At 48.1% G+C, this 27,867-nt stretch overlaps 1 protein-coding gene across 5 annotated transcripts; it reads left to right on the top strand.

Moving 5' to 3' along the window:
• The first annotated feature begins 16,450 nt into the window (after positions 1 to 16,450).
• Positions 16,451 to 27,579, top strand: nfil3-6 (nuclear factor, interleukin 3 regulated, member 6). Of its 5 annotated transcripts, none has more exons than XM_072564120.1 (2): positions 16,451 to 16,634; positions 26,036 to 27,579. In XM_072564120.1, exon 2 carries the CDS (start codon positions 26,070 to 26,072, stop codon positions 27,345 to 27,347), a length of 1,278 nt encoding a protein of 425 aa, XP_072420221.1. In that variant the 5' UTR covers positions 16,451 to 16,634; positions 26,036 to 26,069; the 3' UTR covers positions 27,348 to 27,579. The 5 variants fall into 5 exon arrangements, with proteins under 5 accessions (XP_072420221.1, XP_072420220.1, XP_072420219.1 ...); XM_072564119.1 differs by lacking the exon at positions 16,451 to 16,634 and adding an exon at positions 20,763 to 20,852; XM_072564118.1 differs by lacking the exon at positions 16,451 to 16,634 and adding an exon at positions 21,055 to 21,174.
• Positions 27,580 to 27,867: the final 288 nt, after the last annotated feature.

Genomic DNA, 27,867 nt, shown 5'->3' with positions numbered 1-27,867 from the left:
GGAACCAGTAGGTGACAGTGGCAATGGCATAAGGATTCAAGATGGCGGCAGCATAGGGTGACTCTTTGTCAGCTCTCTGTAGCAGACCTGATCCTTGCATTTCTTACAATCGTCCTGCAGTTTTGAACCTCAGTTCCAAGCCTGTAAAAATTACGTGCAATGCTCTCTTAAATCTCTTCAGAGGTCTGAAGGTCCTAAACACGTCCAGACGCGAGTGTTCGCCTTCTGTGCAACTGTATTCCTCACTCTGTTACATCACCTGATGACCTCTGTAGGGTATGATCTGTCTGGACTGCGCGCAAAACAAAACTTGTCACTGTACCTCGACACGTGTGACAATAATACATTGAATCAAGAGTCCTGGCCAATTCCTACTGGTGTTAGGAGCTAAGGAACATTATGCCGCTCAGCATTATTGATCTGACTGAGGATTCCCCAGGGAAAACCTGCACCACAGTTCCTGAGGCACAAGCAATACGACAGACAATGATAAGCATGACACTTCGGAGGCTAGGGCTGGGTGTTTAATTTACAATGAGTCATGGTTGGGGGGGGGGGGGGGGAGGGATGCATTGCTTGGTTTCGAGGTCACCCCCTTGGGAAGACTGAATGTTGTCCGTAACGAGCACCTCCTGCTGGAAGGAATGGGGAGTTCTCTAAAACCAGCCGTGGCCTGCTTTGTCCTGGGTTGACCTGGGACTCGGTGCTCACTGCAGTAGAACGCTGATCCTGCCACCCCCACCCGCCCTGCCAGCTGTTCACGCACATGAGTCACCACTCGTTACTGTAAAACTGTAATCGTCGTGTGTATTGGAAGGTCATACTCTTCTTCTTTCATTTCCTCTTCATGTAGCTTTTGTTATCCTGCCTATTTCGGTATCTCTTACCACACCAAACTATATCGGTTCCCTTGTTTAGTCAAGTGGTAACCGTGGAGGTGAAGGCAGACTGCTCCATATTTGTGCACAGCAAGCCCAAAGATCTGCAGGTTAGGGTGGATTGGCCTCAGCTGAATTGTCCATGGTGTTAGGCGCATTACATTAGATTCTCTACAGTGTGGAAACAGGCCCTTCAGCCCAACAAGTCCACACCGCCCCTCCAAAGAGTAGTCCAGCCAGACCCATTCCCCCGCCCTATATTTACCTCTGACTAACACACCCAACACTATGAGCAATTTAGCATGGCCAACTCAACTGACCTGCACATCTTTGGATTGTGGGAGGAAACCGGAGCAAACCCACGCAGACTCGAGGAGAATGTGCAAACTCCACACAGATAGGCGGGAATCGAACCCAGGTCCCTGGCGCTGTGAGGCAGCAGTGCTAACCACTGAGCCACCGTGCCACCCCATGTATATAGGGCAGGGGAATGGGTCTGGGTGGATTACTCTTCAGAGGGTCAGTGTGGACTTATTGGGCTGAAGGGCCTGTTTCCATACTGTAGGAAATCTAATCTAATCTCCCACAAGCAAAAGGTACATTACCTGTGTCCATCAGGTTGATTGAAGGATAAAATGTAGGCCTGGATGCTGGGGAAATTGTCCGTGCAGGTCCTTGAAATAGTGCCAAGGGATCTTTCACTGCTATCTGTTTGTGTCTACTTTAACTCAAGAAGTGTCAGGAATAAGGGTGATGAACTTATAGCATGGATCAGTACTTGGAGCTACGATGTTGTCGCCATTTCAGAGACTTGGATATCATATTGGCAGGAATGGTTGTTGGATGGTCTGGGGTTCAGATGTTTCAGAAGGAATCAGGGAGGAGGTAAAAGAAGTGGGAGAGTGGCATTGCTAATCAGGGATAGTATCACAGATGCAAAAAGAGAAGTCGTTGAGGAGGGCTTGTCTACTGAGTCATTATGGGTGGAAGTCAGAAACCGGACAGGAGCAGTCACTTTATTGGGAGTTTTCTATAGATCCCCCAGTAGCAACAGAGGCCTGGAGGAGCAGATTGGGAGGCAGATTTTAGAAAGGTACAGAAAGAATAGGGTTGTTGTCATGGGTAATTTCAACTTCCCTAATATTGATTGGAACCTCCTTAGCGCAAATAGTTTGGAGAGAGCAGATTTTGTCAGGTGTGTCCAGGAAAGATTCTTGACTCAGTGTGTAGATAGGCCGACTAGAGGGGAAGCCATATTGCATTTGGTGCTTGGCAAAGAACCAGGTCAGGTGTCAGATCCTCGCTGGGAGAGCATTTTGGTGAGAGTGATCACAACTCCCTGAACTTTACTATAGTCATGGAGAGGGATATGAGCAGATGGTATGGTAAAGTATTCAACTGGGGGAGGGAGAATTACAATGCTGTGGAGCATAAATTGGGAACAGATATTCTCTGGGAAATGCACAACAGAAATGTGGAGGTTGTTTGGGGAGCACTTGCTGATAGTGTTGGATAGGTTTATCCCACTGAGGCAAGGAAGGGATGGTAGGGTGAAGGATCCTTGGATGACAAGGGATGTAGAACATCTCTTCAAGAGGAAGAAGGAAGGTTACTTAAGGTTGGGGAGGCAAAGATCAGACAGGGCTCCAGAGGTTTACAAGGTAACCAGGAAGGAACTGAAGAATGGACTTAGGAGAGCTAGAAGGGGGCATGAAAAAGCTTTGGGGGATAGGATTAAGGAAGACCCCAAGGTATTCTATAGTTAGGTGAGGAACAAGAGGATGGCCAGAGTGAGGGTGAGCCGATCAGGGATAGTGGAGGGAATTTGTACCTGGAGTCGGAGGAGGTTGGGGAGGCCCTTAATGAATACTCTGCTTCAGTATTCACTGGTGAGAGGGACCTTGTTGTTCGTGAGGACAGCGTGAAACAGACTGACGCACTCGAACAGGTTAAGAACGAGGATGTGCCGGAAATTGTGAAAAACATGAGGCTAGATAAGTCCCATGGGCCAGACGGGATATACCTAAGGTTACTTCGGGAAGTGAGGGAAGAGGTTGTTGAGGCAATGATCTTTGCATCCTCACTGTATACTGGAGTAGTACCAGATGATTGGAGGGTGGAAAATGATATTCCCTTGTTCAAGAAAAGGAAGAGGGATAACCCTGGGAATTACAGACCAGTCAGTCTTAGGTCTATGGTGGCAAATTATTGGTGAGGATTCTGAGAGACAGGAATTATGATTACTTAGAAAACCATAGTTTGATTAGAGAAAGTCAACATGGCTTTGTGAGGGGCAGGTCATGCCTCACAAACCTTATTGAATTCTTTGAGGATGTGACAAAACACGCTGATGAAGTTAGAGCAGAGGATGTGGTGTATATGGATTTTAGCAAGGTGTTTGATAAGGTTCCCCATGGTAGGCTTATTCAGAAAGTAAGGAGGCATGGGATGCAGGGAAGGTTATCTTTCTGGATACAGAATTGGCTGGCCCATAGAAGACAGAAGGTGGTCTTGGATGGAACGTATTCAGTCTGGAGCTCAGTGAGCAATGGTGTTCCGCAGGGATCTGTTCTGGGACCACTGCTCTATGTGAGTTTTATAAATGACATGGATGGAAAAGTGGAGTGGTGGATAGTGTGGAGGGCTGTTGTAGGTTGCAATGGGACATTGACAGGATGCAGAACTGGACTGAGAAGTGGCAGATGGAGTTCAACCTGGAAAAGTGTGAAGTGATTCACTTTGGAAGTTTGAACTTGAAGGCAGAATACAGGGTTAAAGGCAGGATTCTTGGCTGTGTGGGGGAACAGAGGGATCTTGGGGTCTATGTCCATAGATCCCTTGTATTTGCCATCCAAGTTGATAGGGTTGTTAAGAAGGTGTATGGTATGTTGGCTTTCATTAGCAGGGGGATTGGATTTAAGAGCCGCGAGGTTATGCTGCAGCTCTATAAAGCCCTGATTAGACCACACTTGGAATATTATGTTCAGTTCTGGTCACCTCATAATAGGTAGGATGTAGAAGCTTTAGAGAGGGTGCAGAATAGAGTTACCAGGATGCTGCCAGGACTGGAGGGCATGTCTTATGAAGAAAGGTTGAGGGAGCTGGGGCTTATCTCATTGGGGTGAAGAAGGATGAGAGGTGACTTGATAGAGGTGTATAAGATGATGAGAGGCTGAGATAGAGTGGATAGCCAGAAACTGTTTCCCAGGGTGGAAATGTCAATCACAAGGGGACATCATTTTAAGGTGACTGGGGGAAGGTTTAGAGGAGATGTCAGAGGTAGGTTCTTCACACAGAGAGGGGTGGGTGTGTGGAATGCACTGCAGTGGTAGTAGAATCAGATACATTAGGGACATTAAAGCGACTCTTAGATAGGCTCATGGGTGATAGTAAAATGAAGGGTATGTAGGTTAGTTTGATCTTAGAATAGGATAAAAGATCAGCACAACATCGAGGGCCGAAGTTTAGAATCAACGTTTCTGGCTTAGGCCCTTCGTCAGGAATTCCTGACTCTCTTGCTCCCCGGATGCTGCCTGACCTGCTGCGCTTTTCCAGCACCACACACTCAACTCTGATCTCCAGCATCTGCAGTCCTCACTTTCTCCTATTCACATACCCATCCAGGTGCCTCTTAAATGTTGCAATTGTACCAGCCTCCAGCACTTCCTCTGGCAGCTCATTCCACACACGTACCACCCTCTGTGTGAATAGGAAGGGTTTAAGAGATGGGCCAAGTGCTGGGGAATGGGACTCAAACTGTTAATGCCGTTTCTCTCTCTGCGCAGATGCTGCCTGGGCCTGCTGAGTTTCTCCAGCAATTTCTGTCCTTGCTACCTCCATCTTAAAAAAAGAGGTTCTAAGGAAGACGGCTGTGAGTAAACAAAACTTTCTCCTCATCGCTCTCACATCGCTTTCAACAGCAAACACGTGCTCTGGATTGTCGTGTGAAGTGAGCTATGACAGGCGCTATATAAATCCGAGTTTTTGTTGTTGCTGGTGACTGGCATTGGGAAGCCACGTTTTAATATTTAACAAGCTGCCAATGTTGTGCTTCAGATGTAACTCCACAGATATGAGCAACAAGATATTAATAGCCGAAAAGTGGGCTGCCTGACTGAGCATTGGAACTGCAAGGAGGCATCTCACCCAGCAGCAGCTGGTGTTTCGATCTGAATGTGAACCGAGGACATTATGAGTCGGACCCAGTGAGGTTTTGTAAGGACACGTTATGTTGAGGCAGACCTGATCGTTTCTCACTCAGCGCTGAGACTGGCAGCATTGCTGTGACCGGATGGTTCAATATCGGTTTGCCGTTGTGGAATTGTTGCATTTCCTACAGCGCTGAGCAAGGCTCAACGGGCCCACACTGACCCTCTGAAGAGCATCCCACCAAAACCTCCTTATCCTGGTAATCCTGCATCCCCCGGGGTCAACCCATCGAACCTACACATCCCTGAGTACCACGGCCAATCCACCCTAAACTGCACAACCCTCAACACCACGGCCAATCCACCCTAACCTGCACATCCCTGGATATCGCGGCCAATCCACCCTAATCTGCATAACCCTGGAAACCGCGGCCAGTCCACCCTAACCTGCACAACCCTCAATACCACGGCCAATCCACCCTAACCTGCACATCCCTGGATACCACGGCCAATCCACCCTAACCTGCACATCCCTGGATACCACGGCCAATCCACCCTAACCTGCACATCCCTGGATACCACGGCCAATCCACCCTAACCTGCACATCCCTGGATACCACGGCCAATCCACCTTAACCTGCATAACCCTGGATACCACGGCCAATCCACCCTAACCTGCACACCCCTGGATACCACGGCCAATCCACCCTAACCTGCACACCCCTGGATACCACGGCCAATCCACCCTAACCTGCACATCCCTGGATACCACGGCCAATCCACCCTAACCTGCACATCCCTGGATACCACGGCCAATCCACCCTAACCTGCACATCCCTGGATACCACGGCCAATCCACCCTAACCTGCATAACCCTGAATACCACGGCCAATCCACCCTAACCTGCACAATCCTCAATACCACGGCCAATCCATCCTAACCTGCACATCATTGGATGGGGAGGAAAACCCAGGTGGTTAGGGAAGGATTAGGCCACGTTAAATTGTTCATTGAGTGCAGGCTGGGTGGGTTAGTCATTGGGAATGCAGGATTACAGGGATAGTGTGTGTGAGGGATGGGGGATGGTCTTCCAAGGGTCAGTGTCGACACAGTAGGCTGAATGGCTTGATTCCACACTAAAAGGGGATTCTATGTAAAACTCTACATGGACAGTCGCCCGAGGCTGGAATCGAGCCTGGGTTCCTGGTGCTGTGAGACAGCAGTGCTAATCACTGGCTCCGCATCACACTCCCCATCCATTACAATACATTTTTATGAAGGCTAGTTACTGTTGAGACAGGACCAATGCTACAGCCTCTGGTACAGGGCCAGAAATTGTCAACTAGCAAAAATTCCATCTCCTTTCTATTTGACCATGAGATGCGGGTGTTGGGTTTATTGCTGGTCCCTAATTGCCCAGAGGGCAGTTAAGAGTCAACTGTGGGTCTAGAGCCACATGTTGGCCAGACTAGATACAAATTTCTTTTCCTGACTGAGATAGCCCGTTTATTAATATAGTCACAATTAGGGTAGTTCTTGTTTAAATTTATTCAATTCAACGTTCACCGCCTGCCTTGGTGGGATTTGAACTAACTAATCGCAACAATATCCTGGGGTTCTGGTTTACTGACCCAGCAACGCTACCTCCACACCAGTGTCCTCACCAGAAGAGAACTGGAATCCAAACTGGATTTAAGTCGGGCTTTTGTGGTGCGGTGGTACTGTCCCTACCTCTGAACCAGGAGGCCCCCGTTCAAATCTCACCCACTCCAGAAGTGTGTCAGAACAGTTTGAATGAAAAATATCTTGCCATCGAAGCTGAGGGAGGGAGAGGTATTTCTCTCGGCCTGCTCACCCAGAATCCATTTAAGGGCCTGAGGGGGCAGGTTCAAGTGGCAGAAGGCAAAACTGGAATTCAATGACAACAACAAAAAAAACTGCGATCTTCAACGTTGACCCAGCAGTGATCTTGTAACCATTAACCCGTCCACTAATGCCCATCGAGGAAGGAAATGTGCCATCCTTACCCAGTCTGGCCCACACAGGTTGTCCTGGGGGTGTGGGGGAAGAGATAACTCAATCTTAAAGGGTTGATGATGGTGCAGTGGTAACATGGTTGGACTAGTAATCACCGACCGTGGGGACTTGGGTTCAATCCCACCGTGAAGATGGACAATATATGCCAGCCTAGCCAGTGATGGCGACACTAATGAATTATAGGAAAAACAAACCTTTCTTGGCGATTATATACTCTTGCCAAGGTAGACTGTTGGAGGAATCCACCTTTATCTTTACTCGATCCCATATGGTCTCTCATCTCTCAAACAATGAATGTAATAGCCATCAACTTCTCATAGCCCAATAACCATTGGGATGTGTCCCTGACACCCTGATTGCCTGAAAGGAATTAAGGGAGAGTGCGGGTAAGTGGCATTGAAATGCCCATCAGCCATGATTGAATGGCGGAGTGGACTCGATGGGCCGAACGGCCTTACTTCCACCCTGCTGTCTTATGGTCTTCTACACTTATCCTGACCGCAGTAAAAGGGCAGGAGAAGAACGTACAGAGAGAAACTCAGCAGGAGAGAGAAAACCAGTTTCAAATTCCAGTGTTACTTTTCTTCATCAGAGCAGTCCATCTCTTTCTAGGTCAGACTTCCAGCAGCCTCAAGTGGGTTTTTTTCTGAGAAGGTCAATTTTATTGCTCCCTAAACCAAAGACACCAGTGCCATTAAGGTGCCCCCCACCGCTCCCCCCAAAATAGAAGAGACAGGGTAAATTGGAGTATAATGTGGGAACAGGTGAGCAAAAAGCAGGAGGCCTTAAAATACTAAATGTAGGCATCCCAAACTCACACAAGGAAGAGGAAGTTAGCACACAGGGCGAGACTAGGAAGGGCAATGGTCCGCTCTGAAGGAGGGTCTCTGGAACGTTAACTCTGTCTTTGTGAGTTCCAGCGTCCACAATTTTTGTTTTGCAAGGTCATTATTGCAAAGAGGTTGGAGATCCTTTCTCCAACTGTACAGACTTTGATGAGACAAGTGTAAGTATCTGGCCCCCAGCTGCAAGTTCACCGGTCTGGTTCCTGGGATCTGAGAGTTGCCCTGTAACAAGGTAATGAGAACATTGGTCCTACACCCTCTGCAGCTTAAAAGAATGAGAGGCGATCTCCTTGAAACATTCAGGATTCTGAGGGGGCTTGACAAGACAGAATAGTCCCTGCTGATCAGTGAATCTAAACTTCAGGGACAGGTCATTCAGGACCGAAATGAGGGGATACCTTTTCACTCCATGGGCTTTGAATGATTGTGTTCCAGTTCAGCATCCGCCACATTTCAGTGGGTCAGGAGTCACATGTAGACCAGTCACAGTAAGGATGGAGGATTTCTATTCCTGTAGTGAACCAGCTAAGATTTTATAACAGTTGCCATGGTCACCACTACAGATCGATTCCCGATTAATTAATCAAATGTTGTCATGGTGGGATTTGCAGTTGTGTACCAAGGATATTAGCCCTGGTTTCTGGATTATTCATTCCAGTAACAGCACCTCTATGTCACATTGGAAGCCAGGCCTACAGTCTCAATCGAAGCCTGTGTAGTAGTAGATGGAGGAAAATGGTCAGTCAGATGACACGAGGGGCTAAAAAAGGTTAAAATCTCGGATCCACATTTGGGCTGAAGTATGCAAACATATGTTGCAGGGGGGATTTGCATAATTTGATAAGAATAGAAGAGATGCATTATTAAAGAAGAGACTCTACCTATCTCTAGCACTGTGTGACTGACAGCTTTGCACAACTTTCACTTCACAAAATACGAAAACCAGGCAACCGCCAAGAGAGTTAATTCCCAGGGCAGCAACCAGGCACTTGTGCAGCTGAACAGGCAAGTTCCTGTCTCTTTAGCAGCTCCAAAACCTTCTTGAGTCACAGAGTCCTACAGCACTGGGTCCAACCAATCCCTGCTGACCGTAATCCCAAGCTAAACCAGCCCCACCTGCCTGCGCATGGTCCATATCCCTTCAAACCTTTCCTGTTCATGAACTTATCCAAATGTCTTTTAAGTATTGTACAGTATCTGCGTCCACTGCGTCTGGCAGTGCATTCCATCCACGATTCGCTCTCTGTGTAAAATCATCACCCCTCATGTCCTTTTTAAATTTGTCTCCTCTCACCTTAAAAATATGCCCCCTAGGCTTGAACTGCTCCCACTGTAGAGGAAGGACCTTTGTCACCTAACCTACCTATTCTCCTCAGTGATTTTATAAACCTCTATAAGGTCACCTCCCTCAATCTCCTACGCTCCAGTGAAAATAGTCCCAGCCTATCCAGCCTCTCTTTTTAACTCAAACCCTCCAGTTCCAGCAACGTCCTGGTAAATCTCTGCTGAAGCTTTTCCAGTTTAATAAGGTCCTACCTATAACAGGGCGATCAGAACTGGACACAGTACTCCAGAAGAGGCCTCACCAATGTCCTGTACAACCCCAACATGACAAACCAACTCCTATCGTCAAAGGTCTGAGCAAGTGTCCTAAACCTCTTCTGTCAACTTGTGTCATAAGTTTTAAAGAATAATGTACCTGATCCCTTAAGTCTCTCTGTTCTACAACACAACCCAAGGCCCGACCATTCATTACATAAGTCCTGCCTGTGTTTGTTTTACCAGAATGCAACACTTCGCATTTATCCAAATTAAACTCCATCTGCCACTCCTCAGCCCATCGACCCAATTGATCAAGATCTCTTTGTAATCTTAGATAAACCTTCTTCGCCAACTTTGATGTCATCTGCAAACTTACAAACCATGCCTCCTATAAATCATTTCTATAAATGACAAACAAAAGTGGACCCAGCACCGATCCCTGTGGAACACCGCTGGTCACAGGCCTCCAGTCTGAAAAGCAGCCCTCCACCAGCACCTACCGTCTCCCACCATTATACCAGTTACATAAGCAATTCGCAAGTTCATCCTGAATCCCAAGTGATCCCAACTTTACAGGTTAGTCGACCATGTGGAATCCTATCAAAGGCTTTACTAAACAACACCTATAACTGTGCTCTCATCAATACACCCTCCAAAAAAAACTCAATCAGATTTATGGATCCAGATCTGAAGAGGCCCACTTGCGTTCCTTCTGATCAGTAACTCTTAAAATAACCATTTGTTCTCCACGCTCCCCCCCCCGACATGGGTTAGATTCAGTTGGTCTGGCCCCATTACTGTGCTCCACACCAAACACCATCCCCCCCTGTGGTTTAAGATCTTGGTTCTGACTGAGTTAATCTTAAAGTTGCATTGGCTCAACACTGTCAAAAGTTTTAGAGAGGAAAATCAGACAGTCTGACACAAGGTCCCAATGAAGACACATATAACTAGCTCCACACAGCAACCATGCAATAAACTATGCCTCACTATGGAAGACAAATGCCTCTTCTTGTTAAGGGTCTCTCAAACTGGAGGGTTTGAGTTAATTAGACAGGGCCTTCAACATTGCTTAGAAAGGACGATTTGGTCTGCGTTCAAATCCCACGTGTTCCAGACCTAAAACATCTCTGAACAGGTTGATGAGAAAGGGCGATCAGATACACTTGTGGTGCGCCGGCAGTGTCCCTAGCTCTGGGCCAGGAGGCCTGGATTCACGTCCCTGGGGTTCACTTAAAAGTGTCCTTGAACAGGTGGATCCAAACTAACAGGGTAGCTGTGGGGTAGAGCATCAGAGAAAGGATTGGAGTGCCCAACGTTCAACATGACCATCACTTCATGGGGAATGGTCACTGTAGACAGAGCACAGCTCAGGAAATCTGCTTATACTGAGGGCACAAGCGCAGCAAACCTACACAGTTTCTTTTAGGAATGCGGCAACAAGGCAAATTTAGAAGGTTGACAGAAAAAGCGAAAGTTTGAAGAATGTTATCACTTTCAGAAGCCTGGGACAATTCGAACTCGAGCTGTGATTTCAGTGGGAGGATTTATTAAGGGTATTTAAAAACCTGTGAAAGGTGATTTTCAGTGTGTTTTAGGCTGCGAAATGGGAGAAAATGTCCATTTTGCCTCTGAAGGAGCAGGAAAGTGGCCATGCAAAGAAAGGCAGGAAAGCCAGAGTAAGCAGTAACAGAGACGCAAGGGCGAAAGGAAGGACCACAGACGCTGGAGATCAGAGTCGAGAGTGTAGTGCTGGAAAAGCACAGCAGGTCAGGCAGCATCCCAGGAGCGGGAGAATCGACGCTCCTGGCAAAAGCCCTTCATCAGGCATTGAGCAAGATTTCCTTTTAATCCTCTTGTGGCACATGGAGCTTTCTAGCTGGGTCCACATTTACTATCCATCCCTAGTTGCCCCTTGAGAAGGTGATAGTGAGCAGTCCCCTTGAACCGCTGCAGTCCATGTGCTGTGGGTTGACCCACAATGCCCTCAGGGAGGGAATTCCAGGATTTTGACCCAGTGACACTGAAGGAACGGCAATATACTTCCAAGTTGGGATGGTGAGTGGCTTGGAGGGGAAGTATTGAAGAAGAATTGCCACACGGTTTTGTTGGTTAATGGAATTTAAAGCTTTATTGGAGGTACATCATACAGTATTACTGGAGAATAGACATTTTCCAAAGTGAATACATTGTTTAAAAATCTGGAATCCCTTCTCTTGTAGCCATAGATTTAATATGAGTGATGCAGTTCAGTAGCCATAGATGTAATACAGTTCAATGGTCACCACTTGGATGTTGATAGTGGGAGATTCAATTCGATTGAATGTCAAGAGTTGATGGTTATCATCAGAACTCTCTTCATTTATCTATCCCTTTACTCTGTCTCTCTCTCTCTCTCTCTCTCTCTCTCTGTGGGTCACTTCTCTACATAATCCATTCCCTTTTCCCACTCTGTTGTCAGCATAAATACTCCCATTTCCCAGCTATTTTCAATTTTGATTAAGTGTTGCTGGACTTGAAATGTTAGTTTTGTTTTCCTTTTCAATAATGCTGCTAGAGCAGTTGAATTTCTGCTTTTGATGAGAAACTCAAATGAACCCACCATATACACACTGTGGCTACAATACTAGCTCAGAGGCTAGGAATCCTGCAGCGAGTAACTCACCTCCTGACTCCCCAAGGCCTGTCCACCATCTACAAGGCATAAGTCAGGAGTGGGATGGAATACTTCCCACCTGCCCTGGATGGGGGCAGCTCCAGCAACACTCAAGAAGCTCAACACCATCCAGGACAAAGCAAGTCCCCGCTTGATTGGCACCACATCCACAAACACACACTCCCTCCACCTCTGATGCTCAGTAGCAGCAGTGTGAACCATCTACAAGATGCCCTACAGACATTCACCAAATATCCTCAGACAGCACCTTCCAAACCCACAACCACTTCCATCTAGAAGGACAAGGGCAGCAGATACATGGGGAACACCACCCCCTGCAAGTTCCCCTCCACAACACTCCCCATCCTCACTTGGAAATACATCGCTGTTCCTTCAGTGTCACTGGGTCAGAATCCTGGAATTCCCTCCCTGAGGGCATTGTGGGTCAACCCACAGCAGGTGGACGACAGCGGTTCAAGATGTCAGCTCACCCCCACCTTCTCAAGGGGCAACTAGGGACGGGCAATAAATGCTGGCCCTGACAGTCACACGCACATCCCAGAAGTGAACAGAACAAAGCCCAGTTAGTCTCAGTAATGGTGACCATGAAACTATTGAAGATTGTGGTAAATTCCTGACCTTCATTGTAACCAAGGACAAAAGCGATAATTACAAATGCAAGTGTCTGTCCTTAATAACAAGGCCCCATTTAATTGAGTGTTTTATCTAGGGCCTGTAATAAAATTGGAGTCAATGAGGAAGGAAGCTGTCTGCAGTTAGAGCCATACCGGACACAGAGGAAGATTGCATGTGTTGGAGGCCAAACATTATCCAAGGGCATCAACTGTTGAAATTCCTCATTGGCCCAACAATTTCCAACTTCTTCATCAAAGACCTTCTCTTCATCGTAATGTCAGAGGTGGGGGATGTTCGCCAATGATTGCACAATGTTCAGCACCATTCATCACTCCTCAGATGCCAAAGCAATCCATATCCATATGCAGCAAGGCCTGGACAATATCCAGGCTTAGGGTGATGGTTGTCTCTCTCTTATTGGAGATGGTCACCGCTGGGCGTTTGTGTGCTGCAAATGATACTTGCCACTCGGGGTTGACTGGGCTTGCTCTCAGTGGAACAGAGAAGAATGGGGGGAGACGGGACACTTGTAGAAACATGTAAAATCCTGGTGGGACCGACCAGGCTAGATGTGGGAAGGATGTTCCCGATGTTGGGGAAGTCCAGAACTGGGGGTCATAGTCTAAGAGCAAGGGGTGAGCCGTTCATGACTGAGATGGAGAAGAGCTTCTTCACTTGGAGAGTTGTGAATTAGTGGGATTCTCTCCCACTGTTGGGGTCAGTCCGTTAGATATATCCAAGAGGAGCTGGGCATGATCCTTGAGGCTAGAGGGACCAAGGGATACGGAGAGAAAGTGGGAATGGGACACTGAGGTTGCATGATCAGCCATGATCATTTGGAAGGGTGGTGTGGGCTCGAAGGGCCGATGGGCCTCCTCCTGCCCCTATTTTCTCTGTTTCTTGTCAGCCCAAGCCGGGATAACGTCCAGGTCTTGCTGCATTTGAACATTCAATCCCCAAGGAGCTGAGGGTGGTGCTGAACCATTCAGATTTCTGAATCAAACTCGATTGTGGGAGACAGTGACATAGCACTGTTGGACAGGTGAATCACTCCGGGAGATCCGAATCTGAATTCATGGCAAAATTCAAATTCAGTAAAGATCTGGAAGAGAACAGCTAGGCTGTTGATGTAACCACTTGTTGAATCTTGTTAAAAGCCCATCTGGTTCACTAGTGTCTCTCAGGGAAGAAGAGGTCTATGATCTTCATCCAATCTGACCTGCAACTGGGAGCTGGGAGCCGTATCTTATCTCGCTCTGGGCATTAATTATTGGCCTAGCCAGCGATGAACATATTCCATGAGCTGATAACCACAAGAATCCAAATCCCACCACCTACCATGCCATCGCCACCTCCTTGCATTTCCACACAGAGGAGCCTGTCAAATAGATGGCCAGGGAAGCAACAGACCATTTTCCACCCTCTGACCCATCACGAGTTGAACTCAATACAACTGAAAGGAATCAGAAACGAAAACGGAAATTGCTGGAGAGGCTCGGCCACTCTGGCAGCTTCCTGCGGCAGAGAGAGATCGGAGTTCCCGCTTTGGGTCAGTGGGACTGTCTTATGGGCAGAGCAGAAACACAACTCTTGTGAAACCTTCTGATTAAAAAAAAACATTGCCTAATGAACTGAAATGATGCTTTGTTCTGAGAATAAGGAAGTGCACTGGGTCTTGTGTTCCGGCACATTCTTCAAATAACAAGAAATGTGAAGAAACTCGAAGGATCCTCAGAAATGAAAAGCGATGGCTCATTGTGGTCCCTGATGAGGGAGGGAGGAGGGCTTTTCGATAGTGTAAGGTGGGCCATTTCATATATATAATTGCAGTTACACCACACTGTAAACTTTTGCTATAAATTCTGTACCTTATGATCTTATACTCTTATGAAGGAGCGTCGCTCCGAAAGCTAGTGCTTCCAAATAAACCTGTTGGACTATAACCTGGTGTTGTGTCATTTTTAACTTTGTCCACGCCAGTCCAACGCTGGCACCTCTACATCATGTTGTTCACCAGAACGGTCTGGATGATCCTTTTCTGGAATTCATGTCTTTCTGAGACGGGTATCCTTTGTGAGGAGTCATGGGGGGGGGGGGGGGGGGGGGGGGGGCGGTGGGGGTGGTGGTATTGTAAAGGGTTACCATGGTTTCCAGAGGCTGGGGCTGTAGTGGAAGTTTTTAGAGTTGACCTGGGTGGGGTGAAGAGGAGAGGTTGGCGGAGTGGGAGGGGAACAGGGAGACCGAGGGGGTAAACCCAGTGAGGGGGGTTGGGGGGGCGGGGGGGGGGGGGTGGGGGGCGGGAGCGGAATCCAGTGGGTGGTAATATCAAGGCAGTTTGCCTACCGAGACCTGGGGGTGGGGACAGAGAGTATCAGTGTTTGGGCAGGTTGCCCATAGCCCCCACCTTGCACTGAACATACTACTACAACAACCTCAGCACCTCTTGGAGCGCCTAAAGATTGCTTTCGGAGACCAAGCCATCGAGACCAAATTTTGGCGGCGGTGAACCAGATATGAGACAGGTGAGCATCCCCCCACCCCCCCACCACCCCCACCAAGGTGGAAGAGGTTAAGGAGAGTCTTTAAGGTTGAGGGAGGTAGTGTGGGGGGGGGGGGGGGGGGGGGGGGGGGGTGGTGGTAGGGAGTGAATTCCAGAAAGCTAGGCCCGAGCAGTTGATAGCAGAACAAGGGATGGGTCTGAGGACATGTGAGGAACTTGGCTTGGAGGAACAGGGAGACTTCATCAAGCTGGAAGAGGCGATGGGAATGGCGATCGGGCTGTGGCCGGTGGGGACATAAAAATGAAGCTGGGAATCTTCAAACTGAACAATCCCTTGACTCAGTCTTGACGCGAGAGTACGGGCTGCAGATGGGGTCCAGATTGGGAGATCCAGACACGACGGGATATGGAAACGCAGCCATTGCGTCAGGTTTCAATCCCGAAGTGTGATTCCTGATGAAGGGCTCTTGCCTGAAACGTTGACTCTCCTGCTCCTCGGATGCTGCCTGACCTGCTGTGCTTTTCCAGCACCGCACTCTTCGACTCCAATCTCCAGCATCTGCAGTCCCCACTTTCTCCTGGACCCTAATTATAGTCGGGAGAGTGGCGCTGGAAAAGCACAGCAGGTCAGGCAGCATCTGAGGAGGGTGTAATGAGGACTTTCGCCCGTCGCTGGAGCTTTGGCCTAGACCCTAATTATAGGTGCACTTGCCCCAGTTTTGGATGCACATGGTGGCTCACTGGGATAGTCTGCGCACTTACTTGCTCTCAATGTTACTGATCGCGATGGGTCCGGCACACTGCTGTACTGCCAGCTCATTGAGGGGCGGATGGATTTGGCGAGACAGTTCAGCCTGACTGAGAATGGCCAGGCACAGACAATGAGAGATCTCTTCAGAAAGGTGTTTGCTGACAGCAGCCGTGCAAGGTGATAACATTTAGCAACACTGCCGAGGCTATTTCTGGCTTCCCTGATGTCAGGAGTTGCCATGGCGATCTGGGGGCTGACACACACACACACACACACACACATGGGTCTCTTGCGTACGTGTCTGTTGCCAAGGGGATGCGGTTGCCAAGGTTACGGTGCATCCTGGCTCCGGGAGCAGGGATGAAGGATTGACAGCTAAGGGTTGCCTCAGGTGACAGATTTACACTCCCTCCCGACACACACACACACACACACACATACACACCTCTCTCAAGCCCAGCACAGGGCTGACTCTAAAGACGCAGAAGTGGGGAAGGAGAGGGGGCAGAAACCAGCAAAGGCAGCAGCTGGGAGCGAGCGAGAGAGAACACGGATTTTTTGCCAAACAGAGGGCCGTCAGGATAAACTGTAGATCCAGCCGGAACAGCGGGGAACAGAGGATGTGTAAGCTTTGATCCGGGGTAAGTCTCTTATTGTGCAAAAGCACACGAGGCAACACAAGTCAATTCTGATTTAATCTCCAAAGGGATCGAATTGTGAGGCAGGGAGGGAGGGGGAGTGACCACAGAATCACCTGTAAACTGACCTTCCTTTGTTCAACTTCTGTCATAATAGTGGGACCTTCTGGGGATGTTTTCCACAGCACATTTACTCAGCATTTTAAAAAAATGCCTTTCCAATGAATTCATCCTCACTGAGGTTAACTCATTGTGTTCCACAACAAGATGGGCTGAACAGAACATAAGCCACAATGTTAAGAAGGTTGTAACTGGATTTAAAACTAAATTTCTCCGTGCTATTCCACACAGAGGAGCCTGTTAAATACATGGTCAGAGAAGCAACAGACCATTTTTCCCAACTACAACCCAACAAGAGCTTAACTCGATCCAAACTGAAAGAACTGTGGATGCTGTAATCAGGAATGAAAACACAAAAAGCTCAGCAACATCTCCAGGAGAGAGATCAGAGTTCACGTTTCGGGTCAGTCCTGAGGAAGGGTCACTCGACTTGGAACGTTAACTCTGATTTCTCTCCATAGATGCTGCCAGACCCGCTGAGCTTTTCCAGCAATTCCTGTCAGAGTTTGACTCAACGCCAGTCAGCAACATTACCATCACTGTGACGTTGTTTAATAGTGAAGGTGATAGTGTGTGTGTGTGTGTGTGTGTGTGTGTGAGAGAAAGAGAGAGCGAGACCAACTAAAAAAAAAGGAAGTGAAGACGGAGTGAGAGTGAATCAGCGGAAATAAACAAGACTGAGAAGGAGAGAGTAGTCAACTGAGATACCGCACAAAAGTAAATGAGAGAAGGAAAGTAAGCCACAGAGAGGTTCAGAGATGGAGAGTGAGAACTGGAGATAAAGATGGCGGTACGAGATATGGCTCATTCCAAATGGGGCAGGATTTATACTGGGATCTGGAATCTGCACTGAAGACAAAAAAAAAGTGCTGGAGATCACAGTGGGTCATGGAGAGAGAGCAAGCTAACCTTTTGAGTTTGGATGACAACTCATCATAATGTACAGTAACTTGCCCTGCAGCTGAACTGCTCTGTTCTGGTGTTTATGCTTAGACAAGCCCAACCATTCCCTGAAAGAGTGAAGTTCACCCATTCACTGGATGAAGACATTTCTCCTGAATTCCCTTTTGGGATTTATCAGGGTGAGCTTACATCCTCTGTTTCCACGAACGAGGGAAATTTGCTTGAAGTTTGGCCCATCAAAACCTTTCTTAACGTCTTTGCAGATCGCCCCCATGGACATCTCTTATCCCAGATAAAAATGTCCCATTCAGCTCTGATGTTGACTGGTCACAGTACCTGTACTACTATAATTCTTACAAATGTGCTTCCTCACTGCCTGCCTCTCAGTATCAGGGTAGTACGGTCAAACCAAAGTTCGATATAAACTTAACTTCACCTCTGTCTGTGTGTGTGTGTACGTTCAATTCTATACTAGAAACAGACCCCAGTCCTTGGAGTTAAATTGGGTGCTGATTTAAAAAGCCAGATTATGGCATTTCCTTTCATCAACATTGGAGGTTCCAAACACAGCATGATCCAAAGTCAAGCCTCATTATGTGCAGCTTGCAAACAGAGGCGATAATCCTATCACCTCTAAACTTGGGTAAAAATGGAGGCCACGTTTTAACGAGTAGATCTTTAGCTGCATATGTCAATGGATTATAATTAGGACAAGGGATTCATTTTCACTTGCGGAACCACTGTCTCCAAGAATTTGTACACAGAATGGCGAGGTGGCACCTCATGGCATCTCTTCACATGTTGGCACTGTGCCCCCAGGATCAGCTCAACAATGGCAAGGTGTTGCACTCATGACCCTGAGCAAGCAAGCCCCAGTGTGAGGGTCAGTGCGCAGACTATTCTTCAGGACTCACCTCTTGGTAGGGTTTAAGGGGTTATGGCTACATTCATTGGCTTTTGATGCCAACACCAACTCAATTCCACTTCCTCGAAACGCTATAGATTTATAGGCAAGTGGAGTAGTTTGCTTTGGGATGATGGGAACTGGTTGGATTGAGGAGTCTGTTTCCGTGCTGTCTAACTCTATGACTTAAAATGGAAACTGAGGGATTGAGGGTGCCTCCATGTTCCCCCATTGCTTATTTTTCCCAAGGTTCAAAATTGAGGTCTCCCCCTTGCCCACCCCCCCACCCCCATGAGAGGAAACATCTTTTCCTACATTTTCCATCACTTCAAGGTGTCAATGGATTCATCAAGTCTTTTCCAAGCGTTGTTGTTGTAATTGTACTGTCATAGTGTAAAACAAAACATGGCCATCATTTTCACAAGTAAGCAATGAGGTAACGCCAGATCAGGGATAATTATTAGTCAGAACATAACAGGAGACAGCCTATGCTCCCTCAGAGAGTAGCACAGTATATCAACATGAGAGGACATAAAAGGCATTGGCTTAACATACACACCCAGTATGGTCCTAAAGTGTCAGCTCAAGTATTAGAGTCATAGAGATGTACAGCACAGAAACAGACCCTTCAGTCTAACTCGTCCATGCCAACCAGATATCCTTTGATAAGCACATGGATGACGATGGGATAGACGATGGGATGAGATTACATTGGTTCACAGGTCGGCACAACATTGAGGGCCGAAGGGTCTGTTCTGTGCAATATTGTTCTATATTCTGTGTTTGAACCTCATCTTTTCCCACCTGCCAGCACCCGGCCCATATCCCTCCAAACCCTTCCTATTCATACACCCATCCAGATGCCTTTTCAATGCTGTAACTGTACCAGCCTCCACCACCAGCTCATTCCATACATGTACCACCCTCTGTGTGAAACAATTGTCCCGTAGGGGCACTTGAACCATTAAACATCAGGCCCATCTGTGGCTTTAACAATATCACCCCACCAACCCTCACCTTTAAGCTCAAGATGGAATTCAGTGAACCCCTGCATTGAGGTGAGGGACATCATTCAGTGGCTATGAAGGTCATCGACCCCCTACAGTGCAGAAAGAGGCCATGCAGCCCATTGTGTCGGATCCTCCAGCCTATCCCTGTAACCCTGAATTTCCCATGGCCAATCCACCCTAACCTGTACATCCCTGGACACTATAGTGTGGCCAATCCACCCTAACCTGTACATCCCTGGACACTATAGTGTGGCCAATCCACCCTAACCTGTACATCCCTGGACACTATAGTGTGGCCAATCCACCCTAACCTGTACATCCCTGGACACTATAGTGTGGCCAATCCACCCTAACCTGTACATCCCTGGATACTATAGTGTGGCCAATCCACCCTAACCTGTACATCCCTGGATACTATAGTGTGGCCAATCCACCCTAACCTGTACATCCCTGGATACTATAGTGTGGCCAATCCACCCTAACCTGCACATCCCTGGATACTATAGTGTGGCCAATCCACCCTAACCTGCACATCCCTGGATACTATAGTGTGGCCAATCCACCCTAATCTTCACATTCCTGGATACTATAGTGTGGCCAATCCACCCTAACCTGTACATCCCTGGATACTATAGTGTGGCCAATCCACCCTAACCTGCACATCCCTGGATACTATAGTGTGGCCAATCCACCCTAACCTGCACATCCCTGGATACTATAGTGTGGCCAATCCACCCTAATCTTCACATTCCTGGATACTATAGTGTGGCCAATCCACCCTAACCTGTACATCCCTGGATACTATAGTGTGGCCAATCCACCCTAATCTTCACATTCCTGGATACTATAGTGTGGCCAATCCACCCTAACCTGTACATCCCTGGATACTATAGTGTGGCCAATCCACCCTAACCCTGCACATCCCTGGACACGACAGTGAGGCTGTGAGTGCAGGCTGGGGGAGGATGGGTCAATCCTTTCCCTGGAGGAAGGTCGCTTGTTCCCCCCTCCACCCCACCCCACTCTGCTTTCTCTCTCCACAGACCTACTGAGTTTCTCCAGCCAATTCTAGTGGCGAACCAGAGGGTGGGGGTGTTTTGTATTTTGTTTTTTTTCTTCTTTGGAAACCCACAATTGGTTAAATTCCCCACAGCTCTGGCTCCAGCCCACCTTGCAGACAAAGGCAGGCTTTGGATTTTGTTTTAAGAGCCCCCTGGTCGGTCTGGAGCACCAGAACCCGGGCTGCGGGGCGTGAAACCAGAGAATGTGATTTGTTGAGGGGAGGTTAGTATATTTCTGCAACAAATAATTTCTTCTATATATAAAAAAAATACAGAACTGCAAGGCAAGATTAGCATCACAGGCTTATAAAATAACCAACCGGTTTGTCTGCAGACCAGGAGTGAGCTCCAGAAATAGTTGTCAGAGAGGGGGAGGAGTTTTGCAGAGGGCTGGCTAACGTTTATAAAAAAAAACATATATATGTATTGCAACAGCTTAGATAACCCACCTTCTGCTGACGGCACACATTTGCTTTCGAGGAAGGAGTTACTCCTGTCGCAACTAGAAGAGGTTTTTTTTTTAACTTTTCCAGACTCTTGCCACTGTGAGTAAGATGTGAGATTTGTCCCTCTCCTTAAACGAGAGAGGACCTGTGAACAGTGAAGGGGATTGTGTGTTAATTTGACTAGCATTCCGGAGAGCTCTGATCTCTTCCATTCTGAAATGTTGGAATTAAACAGCGGATTGGGGTGTGAAGCAGAGTCGGAGTGAGGGCAGCTGAAGGCGGGTTTATATCTGTCTGTGTGTGTGTGTGTGTATGTCGACTGGTTTGTGCTGGAGGTAAGTAAATTCCCCACTGCCACACAGGAATGATCGCCCACCCTCCTCCTTTTTAAAACAGTGAGTGTGTCTCTCTGTGTGCTCATGAGAAGCCGAGAGATTCTGCTCTGGGAAAGATTGAGCGCTGGGTCTCACTTTCAACGTAACTGGCTTCACCATCTCCCCAGCCCCACTCTGAGTCAGTCCCTCATCCTCCTCCCCCATTCTCAGATTGAATGTGACAGAGTGCCCAGTCACTTCAAAGCTGAGCATTCTGCAAGTTTTGCTTCTCCTTATGTAACTCGTCAGCCCTGTTAATAATCACTTTGTTATCCCTGGGTTCAGTTACTCCACTGTAACCCCAGTCTTGTTGCCATCTTTACTATAATGTGTTGCTTCCCTCTATTTTGAACCAGCCCTCCCCCTTAATGTGCAGACAGTCGGTCGATTTGGTTCAGTAAACCAGAGAGTGATTTAAAACTCCAAATCACAAAAGGGCACCATCTAGTCGTGCATTCACTGAGATCTCCCTGGCCTGCAAACTATTGAGAATGCCTGATCCTAGTCAGTGCACTAATGGTCGCCATGTCTTCAGCTGCCCTAGTAACCAAACTGAAGAGTAATCTTTTCCATTTCCCTCTGCCTCCCAGCTCTTAAAATTCCTTTTATTTCCAAAACAGGAAGAAAGCAACTTCTTTGTCTACACTATTGGTCATCAGCCATTGCTGTGTGGCTCAGTGTCATGCTTTGTATTGTTCCCGTAGGCACCTTGGGATGGTTTCCTGTGCCAACGGTGCCATCCAGAAGAAAGTTATTGTTGATTGAGTCGAGTGTTAAACGCAGTTGCCTGTGGTGTTGTTTATTTTACACTTTTTGAGGAGCTGGTGTTGTGACTGACATTTGCAACAAACACACACAAATACACACACACACGCACACACACACAGATATACACTCAGACACACACACACACAGACACACACACACACTCAGACGCACTCAGACACACACACACTCAGACACACACACATTCAGACACACACACACTCAGACACACACACACAGATATACACACTCAGACACACACACACACAGACACACACACAGACACACACACACAGATATACACACTCAGACACACACAGATATACACACACAAATATACACACTCAAACACACACACACACAGATATACACACTCAGACACACACACTCAGACACACACACACTCAGACACACACACTCAGACGCACTCAGACACACACACACACTCAGACACACACACACTCAGACACACACACACACACACACACACAGATATATACACACTAAGACACATACACTCAGACACACACACAGATATACGCACTCAGACACACACACACAAACACACACACACACAGATATACACACTCAGACACACACACACAGGTATACACACTCAGACACACACACACAGGTAAACGCACTCAGACACACACACACAAACACACACACAGATATACACACTCAGACACACACACACACACAGGTATATGCACTCAGACACACACACACAAACACACACACACAGATAAACACACTCAGACACACACACAGATACGCACTCAGACACACACAGACTCACACACCACACAGGCAGACACAACACATAGACAGACACACACAGACACACAGACACACACAGAGATACACATACACACACACAGACAGACACACACAACACGCAGACACACACAGACAGACACACACAGACACACATACAGGCACACACACAGACAGACACACACAACACTCACACACAGACACACACACACATTCAGATACACACACATACAGACACACTTACACACACATATAAACACGCACACACAGAGGAGGATTTCGACATACCCTTGACAGGAAGATGGCTATTTTTAATTTCGCTGTGTAGCTAACCCGGATTGCAAAGACCCTCTGGCGTTACTTCATCTTCTTGCACTTCAGCCCAAATATTTTTTATTTACTGGAAGTGCAAGTTGATAACATCACTGGAACATTAGTGGCAGACAGGGCTGACACAGCGCGTTCTTATTGAGAGATTTATATGTTGAGGGAGTGAATTAAAGTTGACTTGAAAGAAAGAGAGAGGTCTGCACGAGGATTGAATGATGGGCAGCAAGAAAAAGAGGCGACCTTTTCGAAACGTACAGGAGCAGTTTGCTGTCTGACTGAATGCTCATTTGGAACTTCCGACAGTCCTGTCTTCCTGGGAATGGTATCAGGGGTCCTTACGCTATTAAATGCCAGCCCTCACTTTTTGCCATGGCGTTTAATTTGTAATGAGTGCACACATGCAGCAATGTTTTCAAACTGACAGGGAAGCCATCAGCCTGAGGCGATTGGCTGAGAGGCTGTAACCCCTCAGTGACCTATGGCATCCTATGTAACTCCCCTCCATGAGGAACCGCTTGGGTTATTTACATATGAACAACAGCGGGTCCCATAATCCTCTCACAAACACAGGGGCCAACGGACTGATCTGCTGAGCTCTGAGAAGGTCCCTTTTGGGGGTTCACATCAGGACTTGCCTTTCCCCACCCCTACGGTCTGAATCAATTTGGGATTCAGAGGGGATTTACAGACAGGATCTTGCTCCCCCTTTGGTCGTTCCCATATGTGGCTCCCTGTTCAGGCTAAGGTATCGAGGAGCCTTCAGCTACTAAAGCCAGTAATGGCCTGTCTGTTGTTTCTGAGTTGTGTGGCCACCCGTTTGTCAGGAATGCCAGACCAATCTCTCCTCTCCTGGGCACACAGGCTGTGATGTCCGATGCTGTCCAATGCCCTTTCAGCGCGTCGGTGCCAAGGCTAACTCGTCATGATTTGGAGATGTTGGTGTTGGACTGGGGTGGACAAAGTAAAAAAATCACACAACACCAGGTTATAGTCCAACAGGTCTAATTGGAAGTGCACTAGCTTTCAGAGCGACACTCCTTCATCAGGTGATAGTGGAGGACTCGATCCTAACACAGAATTTATAGCAAAAATTTGCAGTGTGATGTAACTGAAATTATACATTGAAAAATACCTTGATTGTTAAGTCTATCATGTGTTGGACTGACCATGATAGTTTCACTTCTTTCATATGTAAATCACAAAACTTTTTTTAAAAAGTTATATTCTCAGGTTAACTGTAACAATTGGTGTCAGGACAGATAAGATGTTGAAGGTGTTAGCCCCCTATGTTCTGTTTTCTGTGCCATAATGTGTAGACTGATTCTAATCTAAAAAATTAGTTAATAGAGTCTTACATGGATTCATGCAATTTTTGAGCAAAGTACAATGTAACTCTGCAAGTACAAATTCATCCCACAAAATATGTGTGTGTGTATGTGGGTTTGTGTGTGTGTGTGTGGGAGGGTGGGGGGGTGGCAGGGGGTGGTTGTGAGTGTGAGAGAGTGTATATATGTGTGTGAGTGTCAAGTGGTCTAAGTCTGTGAGAGGGTGCGTGTGTGAGTGTAGGAGAGTATGTCTGCAGGAGCGTGTGTGAGTGTCTGGGGTGGGGGAGTTGTGAGTGTATGAGAGAGAGTGTATATGTGTGTGTGTGAGTGTAAAGGGGACTAAGTCTGTGAGAGGGTGCATGTGTGAGTGTAGGAGAGTATGTCTGCAGGAGCGTGTGTGAGTGTCTGGGGTGGGGGAGTTGTGAGTGTATGAGAGAGAGTGTATATGTGTGTGTGTGTGAGTGTAAAGGGGACGAAGTCTGTGAGAGGGTGCATGTGTGAGTGTGTGTGTCTGTAGGAGAGTGTGTGTATATGTGTGTGTGTGGGGTGGGGGTTGTGAGTGTCTGTGAGAGACAGTGTATATGTGTGTGTGAGTGTAAAGTGTCTAAGTCTGTGAGAGGATGCATGTGTGAGTGTGGGAGTGTGTGTCTCTGTAGGAGTGTGTGTGTGTCTGTAGCAGTGTGTGTGTGTGTCTGAGTATGTCTGTTAGGAGTGTGTGTGTGTGTGTGTTTGTGTGTGTGGGAGTGTGTGTCTCTGTAGGAGTGTGTGTGTGGGAGTGTGTGTGTCTGTAGGAGTGTGTGTGTGAGAGTGTGTGTGTCTGTAGGAGTGTGGGAGTGTGTGGGAGTGAGTGTGGGAGTGTGTGTGTCTGTAAGAGTGTGTGTGTGAGTGAGTGTGGGAGTGTGTGTGTCTGTAGGCGTGTGTGTGTGGGAGTGTGTGAGTGTGGGAGTGTGTGGGAGTGAGTGTGGGAGTATGTGTGTGAGTGTGGAAGTGTGTGTGTCTGTAGGAGTGTGGGAGTGTGTGGGAGTGTGTGTGTGTGAGTTTGGAAGTGTGTGTGAGTGAGTGTGGGAGTGTGTGTGTCTGTAGGCGTGTGTGTGTGGGAGTGTGTGAGTGTGGGAGTGTGTGTGAGTGAGTGTGGGAGTATGTGTGGGAGTGTGTGTGTCTGTAGGAGTGTGGGAGTGTGTGTGAGTGAGTGTGGGAGTGTGTGTGTCCGTAGGAGTGTGTGTGCGTGTGTGTGAGTGTGTGTGTGTGTGTTGGAAGTGTGTGTGAGTGAGTGTGGGAGTGTGTGTGTCCGTAGGAGTGTGTGTGTGTGTGTGTGTGTGTGTGTGTGGGTAGCTACGAGAAGCGAGTGGTTAATGTGGTGTCTCAATTATCTTGTCTGTGTGACAGGTAACGCCAGGCGGTTGGGAGGTTTCCCAGAGAGATGTCTGCAGCAGCTGAGGCCTACCAGGCAGTGGGCGAGCAGAAGACCGAAGGCTGGCAGGATCGGACTCAGCTCCCTCAGGCGGTGGACCTCCGAGCGCCGCGCCTGTCCTTCACAGATGAGGCGGTGTCTTTGCTGACCACCAACGGCCTCCTGGCCCGGTCCCTGCTGGGCACCCGGCAGATCAAGCACAAGGGCACCAACTCGGTGAGCCGCAGGAAGCGGGAGTTCATCCCGGATGAGAAGAAGGACAACACCTACTGGGACAAGCGCAGGAAGAACAACGAGGCGGCCAAGAGGTCGCGCGAGAAACGGCGGGTGAATGACCTGGTCCTCGAGCAGCGGGTCATCGCCCTGCTGGAAGAGAACGCTAGGCTGAAGGCCGAACTTCTGGCTTTGAAGTTCAGGTTCGGCCTACTGAAGGACCCCTCCGAGGTGCCAGCTGCCCACAGTAATGCCCAGTCCCTCCACTGTGTCACTGCCGCCCAGCCAGCTTTCCTACCCAGGGCCTATGGGATGCAGCCAGTGGACAATAAGGGTTTTCCAAGCGGGAGTCAGCCATTTGGAGGTGACCCCAGTGTGGAGCAGGAGCCCTGTGCCGTCTCCGAGGACTCTGGCATCTCCACGCCCGGAAGCTCCAACATGGGAAGCCCCGTCTTCTTCGACGAGCAGCTGAGCGACCAGGACAAGTTCCCGCCGAGCCCCGAGGACCCCCGTTTGGATGGCCAGCTGTCTCCCGACGGCGAGGCGGACATCGGACGGGCGTTCACCGGGGACGGCCTGAAGACTCCCCGTGGCCCCGAGCTGACCGAGACGGTCAAAAGCCTGCCCCACAAGCTGCGCTTCAAGGTGGGCGCTGGGGTGGAAGAGGTGGACGTGAAGGTGAAGCTCCTCCAGCTGGCAGGGGGCAGCCTTGGCAGAGGGGCCGCTGACCAACCCTCCGGCCAGGTCAGGGGGCAACAGCATGGATGCTACGCCAACGCAGTCCTGCCTCCAGATGAGCGGGGAACAGGCTCTGGCGTGGTCCCTCCCGCTTGGAGGACCCCTGTTGGACTCTCTCCAGATGAGAGCAGAAGTGGTCTCCACTGTAGGTATTTGCGAGAAGCCACCCCGTTCAGCACCCAAGGATCCCCAGGCTGTCCGAAAGACACTCTGAAGGAGGATTCTGCCTACCAATCTGAAAACAGTGCCCTTAAGCATCAGCTGGCTTCCCTCTCAGCTGAGGTGGAACAGCTGAAGAAGATGTTCTCTCAACAAATGTATCCCAATCTGAATTGAGGGCCGTGTCTGACAATGTGTACATCTCTTTGGGTTTCTTTCCCCCATTTTCGGTTTGGTTCCCCTGTTGAGTAGTTTAAGTTATTTGCAGATACCCGGAGTCCATGTGAAACTGTATTTATTGTGGTGACTGTAAATAGACAATGTGTGTAAATATATTTTTACTCTTTATTTTCTAACTGATCACTGTCATTGTAATAAATTCTTCAAAGCTCTTCAGGCGATGGAAGTTCTTCACATTTGTAACTTCGTTTTTTACCTTCGGGACGGCCACCAGTCTCTCTCACTCTGGCTTGCAAAAGGATTTGCACCTTTTGTTTTTCAAATGCACTTACTTTTGAACCCCTTCGTCAAGATTTAGGGACAGAAGCTGGCAAGTAAAGTTAACATTAGATTTTCTACAATATGGAAACAGGCCATTCGGCCCAGCAAGTCCACATTGACCCTCCAAAGAGTAACACATCCATTCCCCTCACCTATATTTACCCCTAACTAATGCACCTATCACTGTTGACAATTT

Source organism: Chiloscyllium punctatum, chromosome 46 (genome assembly GCF_047496795.1).
Source record: "Chiloscyllium punctatum isolate Juve2018m chromosome 46, sChiPun1.3, whole genome shotgun sequence".
NCBI classification, from domain to species: Eukaryota; Metazoa; Chordata; class Chondrichthyes; order Orectolobiformes; family Hemiscylliidae; genus Chiloscyllium; species Chiloscyllium punctatum.
Note: the sequence above shows the minus strand (reverse complement) of the source record. Positions and strands in the feature narration are given on the sequence as shown.

Excerpts from the sequence above, each read along its gene's own strand:
- nfil3-6 (XM_072564120.1), top strand. The coding sequence starts at position 26,070 with ATGTCTGCAGCAGCTGAGGCCTACCAGGCAGTGGGCGAGCAGAAGACC.